General features: G+C 39.2%; 1 protein-coding gene across 1 annotated transcript; it reads left to right on the forward strand.

Annotated features, from left to right (window-relative positions):
* The first annotated feature begins 629 nt into the window (after positions 1 to 629).
* Positions 630 to 1176, forward strand: LOC147471674 (uncharacterized). Its single transcript, XM_086537463.1, has 2 exons — positions 630 to 881; positions 1006 to 1176. The coding sequence occupies exons 1-2, from the start codon at positions 630 to 632 to the stop codon at positions 1174 to 1176; spliced, it is 423 nt and encodes a 140-aa protein (XP_086393589.1).
* The last annotated feature ends 6324 nt before the right edge of the window (positions 1177 to 7500 follow it).

A 7500-nucleotide genomic window follows, 5' to 3' on the forward strand; every position in this document is an offset into this window, starting at 1 on the left:
ATATATATATATATATATATATATATATATATATATATATATATATATATATATATCTATCTATCTATTATATATCTATCTATTTCTCTCTCTCTCTCTCTCTCTCTCTCTCTCTCTCTCTCTCTCTATATATATATATATATATATATATATATATATATATATCCATATATATATAATGCAGCCATCGGACGTAGAAGTCACTGCGAGTTGGTGCCGGTCCCAAGCCCGGAGAAATGCAGAGGGTTGCGACAGCAGGCAAGCGGCGTAAAACTAGCCAAATCAATGATGCGCGAAAACTAACAGAATACCATATTGGATCAGTCGGGGCCCAGGATAAAAACGGCCACCACTGTTGCTGTTGTCCAGCAGGGTAGCAGTGGAATATATGCAACTGTTAACCAACCAAGAAAGAATAGGAGAGGTGGAAACCGTGTTAGAAGAAAGAGAGATGAAGAAAGTGGTAGATGTGAGGATAGGTACACTGAATGTGGAAACAATGACAGGAAAGAGCAGAGAGATTGTGGACATGATGGAGAGGAGAAAACTGGATGTTATGTGCTTACAGGAGACAAAGTGGAAAGGGAGTAAGGCGAGGGATCTGGGTGCTGGTTACAAGCTGTATTACCATGGGGAGAATGGAGCGAGGAATGGTGTCGGTGCACACAAATGGTGTGTTAGAGGTGAGAAGGATAACAAACAGAATGATGAGTCTGAAGCTGGAGATAGATGGTGTTCAGGTAAATGTGGTGAGTGCCTATGCCCCACAGGTGGGAGGTGTCAAAGAAAAGAAAGAGGAGTTTTGGGAGAAGCTAGATGAAGCTGTTGAGTTGATTCCAAAAGAGAAAAGACTCATAATTGATGCGGATTTTAACGGACATGTTGGTGAGGGAAACAGTGGAGACGAGAGAGTGATAGGAAAGTATGGGTATGGTGCATGTAATAATGAGTGGAGGCAGACATACTCAGATTGATTACAAGCTGTGCCGCAGAGTGCATTTAAAGGAAGGCAGAGATTGTAAGGTCATTCCAGGTGAAAGCGTGGCAAAACAACACCATGTAGACATTGGGAAAATGAGGCTGAAGAGCCGAAGGAGAAGAGAGGTAAAGGTAGAACCTAGAATAAAGTGGTGGAGACTGCGAGAAAAAGAACAGCAAAGGAAATGCTTGGTGTGACAACTGGGAAGAAGAAGGAGGAAAAGGAAACATGGTTGTGGTACGAAGAATTACTGGAAGCTATTGTGAGAAAGAAAGAAGCATGGAAAGAGTGGCACAAAAGAAAAGATCTGAGAAGCAAGTTTTTATACAAGGAAGCAAAGAGCAAGGCACAGGTGGCAGTAGCGAAAGCAAAAAAAGAAGCGAGTGAGATATATGAGAAGCTGGATACGAAAGAAGGAGAAAACAAAACATGGTGCATAGAGTGGCAAAGCAGAGGGATAGAGCAGCAAAGGACGTACAACAAATCAGGCTGATAAGGGACGCTGAGGATAGAGTGTTGACCACCGAGGAGGAGGTGCTGCAGAGATGGAAAGACTACTTTGAAGGCCTGATGGATGTTGAAAACCCCAGGGAAATGAGAGAGGAAAATGGGGCGGTAGCAGAAGTAATGGTTGCAGGAATAACACAAGACGAGGTAAACAAGGCACTGAAGAAGATGAAGAGAGGCAAAGCTTTAGGACCAGATAACATTCCTATAGAAGCATGGATAAGCCTAGAAAAAGCAGGGGTTGGATACTTAATATCTCTCTTCAACAAAATCCTTGCAGGAGAGAGAATGTCAGATGAGTGGAGAAAGAGTACATTGATACCCATTTACAAGAACAAAGGAGATGCACAGGATTTCGGTAACTGCCGGGGCATCAAACTAATAAGTTGTTGGAAAGGGTGATAGACATAAGGCTAAGCAGCTGCTGCAGAATCTGTGATGAACAGTTTGGTTTTATGTCAGGGAGAAGTACCACAGATGCCATCTTTGCACTGCGAATGTTGATGGAGAAGCACAGAGAGGGACGAGAGCAAATGAATTGTGTATTCATTGATCTGGAGAAAGCATATGATAGAGTACCAAGAGAAGAACTGTGACACTGCATGCGGGAGTCATCGATACCAGAAGTGTATGTAAGGGTGGTGCAAGATATGTATAATGAGTGAGAAGTGCAGTGGGTACTACAGAAGGTTTAAGGTGGAAGTTGGATTACATTAGGGGTCAGCCCTGAGCCCGTTCTTGTTTGCTTTTATCATGGATAAGTTAACTGATGGGCTTAGGAAAGAAGCGCCGTGGTCTATGATATTTGCAGACGACGTTGTGCTATGTAGCAAAAGAAGAGAAGAAGTAGAGGAAGATCTGGAAAGGTGGAGACATGCACTGGAGGGGCGTGGCATGAAAGTCAGCAGAAGGAAGACTGAGAATCTCTGTGTGAATGAGAAGGAAGGAGATGGCAGAGTTAAAATGCAAGGGAAAGAGATCAAGAAAGTGAGTGAATTTAAGCATCTGGGTTCAACAGTAGACTGTGAAGGATCTAGCAATGCTGAAGTTAAAAGGAGAGTGCAGGCAGGCTGGAATGGGTGGAGAAAAGTGATGGGAATTTTGTGTGACAAGAACATGCCGATAGGAGTGAAGGGGGAAATCTATAGGACGTGTGTAAGGCCAGCAATGTTATATGGCATGGAGACAGTGCCAGTAACAAAGTTACAAGAGGCAAAGATGGAGGTGGCAGAGATGCGAATGTTGAGATTCACTCTGGGTCTTACACGGAAAAACAGAACAAGGAATGAGACAGTGAGGGACATGCTAGCTACAAGAAGGCTTGGTGTGAAGTTAAGTGAGATGGTTTGGGCACGTGAAGAGAAGGGAAGAGAACTTTGTTGGCCGAAGAATGCTGCAGATGGCACCACCAGGAAAGAGACGTAAAGGCAGACCGAAAAGGCGTTTTATGGACAACATAAGAGAAGATATGATGCAAGTAGGTGCTGCGTAGGAGGACACACAAGATAGAATGAGATGGAGAAAGTTGGCGCGCTGTGGCGACCCCTGATACAGGGATAATCCAAAAGACAAAGAAGATATATCCATATATATATATGTATATATATATACATACATATATATATATATATATATATATATATATATATACATATATATATATATATATACATATATATATATATATATCCATAAATCCATTTATATCTATCTATCTATATATACGTATATATATATATATGCATATATATATATATATATATATATATATATATATATATATATATATATATATATATACAAACATATATGTATATATATATATATATATATACATATATATATAAATATATATATATATATATACATATATATATGTATATATATCCATATATTTATATATATGTATATATATATATATATATATATATATATACATATGTATATGTATATATATCCATATATATATATATATATATATATATATATATATATATATATATATATACAGATAGATAGATACATAGATAGGTAGGTATATATGTATATATATATATATATATATATATATAGATAGATAGATAGGTAGGTAGGTAGATAGATAGATAGATAGAGAGAGAGTGTGTAAGAGAGAGAAAGAGTGAGAGAGAGAGTGAAGGTATGAGGATTATATAGTGTGTTTATATGAAGTATCAAATGTTACATGGATACACATTCTAGTTAGCGAGGTCATGCTGATTCCTCTCTTAAGCCTGGACAGGTTAGGACTTTGATGGACAGGTAATTCACGCATAGTTACCTCCCAATTACGTCGACCCTCAAACGGGCTGAATACCTGTGATTGCCACGCCCTCCTATCCCAGGCTACGTTCTCCGCGTGCCCACTGCTAGGAACAACCGATGGAAAACCTCCATATAACGGATGTGTGAGAATGATATAGAATGCATTTATAGAATTATATATTATGCTTATATAAGATATTAATTACAGCAATAGATCCATATACAAATATATGCATTTTCGTACTATTAACTAGTGAGGCAATCGCGAGGTCAGGTTAACTTTGAGTGATGGGTGGCTTACTCATAGCTGCCTTTCCAAGTACCTTAGACCCTCAGAACGAGCTTAATTCCTCGATAGTCACGCCTCCTACATTCCAGACTACCTGTCCACATTACCACCGTTGGGGACGACGGATGCGAAGCCTTCCCATATACAGCCATATTCTAAGTCCCTAAGCGCGCCGTGTACATGACATGAACATGCCGCGATTCTTATTCTAGAAGCGCGGGTTCGCGGCAAAAGCGTGGCAAATTCGTGGCAGATGCGTGGAAAGTATTGGAACAATCGTGGAAACTCCGTGGCAAGGGGGTAGGCTTGTCACGATAGTTACACAAGTGAAAAAAATCATATTTTTACTGTACTTTTTCTTACCAATACTTCATATGTGCATACTACGTTTGAAAAGTAATACCTATATTGGTTATATTAGGCATCATTGTCCTAGACACGGATTACAAACTCTTTTAGGAAAACATGGATTCTCTGCTGATTTTGAGTTTGTTTACCTTTTGGCGGACTTTTCGAAGGAGAGTGAAGTTAAATGAATGGTAAAAGTAGTCAGGGACGTAAAATTAAAGCATATAATTATATGAAATATGTATCCATTAAATCTATATGCATGATATATTAAAAATGCGCATATATGTACAGTATATACAAAGATAAAATAAGGAAGATCTGTTCATAAACACACGGTCCCTCACATCCCGTTTGTTTTGATCGAGCGTAGAGTGAATTACCAACAGCGCGTTCGTGAAATGGTTGTCAATTCTTTAACTAGGAACAAGTACAACGACTGATTCATACCAAAATTGAATTATCTTATGTTAGTGCTACTTATGATTGTAGTTTCTCTTATGAATTTGTCGTGTGGACAGTGCCATTCATCCGAAACATGTTAATAAGTGGGTTAACTTTGGAACGGTTGGTAAACCTGAAGCAGTTGACGCGAACGTGCCGCGCTTTTGCGTCCTAGAATACCGCATTCGTTACATGAACACGACATGGACATAACATGAACATGACATGGCCACGACACGCAGAAAACGTTATAGAATACGGCTGATAAGCAGGATGTTTGGAACACACCGACAGACCGGGATCGACTGCGCTACCGCTTGACGCCTGATTTCCCCTACTGTTTATTGCTGTGACCATGTGCTTTAGTGAATATATCTATCGTGCACCATAACGTCAGACTATCTGCGTTATGGAATAAACCTGTTATGTTCAAACCCTGTGTCTGACATCACTCCCTATTTTGTGCTGGGTTGTCAGTTACGATAGACTAAGACAACCCTCACAACTGATGGCAGCGGTGGTTCACAACTGATAAAAGCGGTGTAACCCTCACAACTCCGAAGAAGAACCCGCTACGCCGAACGTTACCTGCCCTCCCGCCCACCCTGTTCAACCGCCACCCTCACAGAATGATGTCAGCCAGGAGTCTTGCTCGCCTCCTATATTCTTAAAACTCGTGGACCGCTCGACACGTACTTTCATTTTTTTCACTCTCACGTGATCACAGCAGTAAATACAACGCGTCAGGCAAGAAATGAAGGTAAGTCAGTGGAAGCATTGTCCCCCGTGTCTCAAATTTCACCCTATTTTTTCTCCGACTATTTTTTCCACTCTTAATAACCCATTTTTCCCTCAGAATTTTTTTTCATGTGTGTGTAACGAAGGCATTTTTTCGCATTATCTGTATAATCATTGATATGAGCAGACTTGTCTATCAAGTCGAATACGTTAAGTAAACAATTTATTAAATATACTTTTATGGTATTCTATTCTCGTTTGTTACATATTTTATTTTATCTTTATAACGTTTTTTTTTTTTACTTAGTGAATTACTTTATCTATTCGTATATTTATATTCTACCTTCATCTTTATTATTTTAAGTTATCGTTTTATTGTAAGTAATATAACGTAAATGGCGATACCCCTATTCTGTTAAAACAATAATTTTACTTTTTCTTATATAATTTATCTATTATGCGATTTATTATCTTTTGCGAAATGCACACACACACACATAACTCACTATAGATACACCATCTACCATTCGCACTTTTACATTAACTATTCTTATCTTTCTATTCACAAACACACTTAAACACTTCAACTAGGATGTCATGGCATAAAACGAATATTTAGTAACTCGGCAGAACGACGTGTGCCACCCTTAATAATTCTTTTATCGCCCTTGTTTTGTTGAACATTAATTGAGTAGTTATTTGCACAATATTTCTCGCCTAACTAATCTCTCTACTAATCCCTCCTCTCCCAATCACTTATCTGATTGATTTTTACGTTGACGACTATTGAAAACTATTAACGATGATGCTACTGAATATACTTTAAATACTCGCCACATCACATTCATTCATTATTTTTACCTATCTTGGCTTTGCAGCATTTCCTCTGTTAAAGAAAATTAACCACTTTGAGGACAAGATTCGGTTTTTCATCACATTTACCCATTCTCGGCCTACCACAGCCCCCCTCCACGAGGATGAAACTCGGGTGCTTCTTTTTTCTTTCATTCATCCCAAGGACCGCCAAACCGGTCATTTAGTTTTTAGTTATTCCGGGCCTGCCCCGATGTTTGGCTGAGAGAGCCACGACGGTCTCACGAGAAGACGTCCATTGTACCGACCTGTAATACGGTCCACCGCGAAGTACTGCGAGCACGGTTACTTTCCGCCCGGCGCAGCTCCGGCAGTTTTTCGGCTAACAGAGCCATGAGTATTGCTCCCTGAAGCAAATAAACCTAGCGTACGGTCACGTTATGAAGAAGAGATACCGCCAGCACGGCAACGTTTTTCGGCCAAGCAGCCTCGCCTCCCTTTGAGAACTCATTCTCGGGTAAGGTAACGACCTATCACGGTCATATCAGTAATTATAAAATTTCTAATGTCAATGCTAAGTTTAATTCTTTTACTTTCAGATTTCTTAGAATGCCGCACATGAGCAGTGAATTCCTTTTGTTTTGCGATGCATTTCTTCTTAAACTGGATTTTAACTTCTTATTCCAGGCCTCTCATCACAATTCAAAACATAATGTGCATTCTCCGAAATCGAACTTGGTATACCCATATTTACTCTTTATATGTAGTATACTTAATCTTCATTTTTCAGAACTACTACAGCCAAGGTCACGTGATTTGAATTATCTTGACATTGTATTGCAATATGTTTTCATCTTCCCTGCATATGTTCAATAATTTTCTTTATCAAATTTATTCCAGCAACATATTCTGATGTTACAATTGTTGCACTGGAATCCATGTCTCCCTTAGTACTCTTTAACAGAAATGCAGAGATTGATTACCATCTTATCACTTACTTGACCCATTCTGCGCCGCTATCTACTTATTTCCTGTCGAATGTGTCGGTTAAACTACATGCCGCATCATCTGTCGACGTGACGCAGAAAGGAACAAGCAA

The sequence above is a fragment of the Penaeus japonicus genome, unplaced genomic scaffold (assembly GCF_977035675.1).
Source record: "Penaeus japonicus unplaced genomic scaffold, GWHDUDI00000001_assembly GWHDUDI00000006, whole genome shotgun sequence".
Lineage (NCBI taxonomy): Eukaryota > Metazoa > Arthropoda > Malacostraca > Decapoda > Penaeidae > Penaeus > Penaeus japonicus.

Excerpts from the sequence above, each read along its gene's own strand:
- LOC147471674 (XM_086537463.1), top strand. The coding sequence starts at position 630 with ATGGGGAGAATGGAGCGAGGAATGGTGTCGGTGCACACAAATGGTGTG. Across the intron at positions 882-1,005 it reads ATGCGGATTTTAACGGACAT|GAAGGCAGAGATTGTAAGGT; the intron begins GTTGGTGAGGGA and ends GTGCATTTAAAG.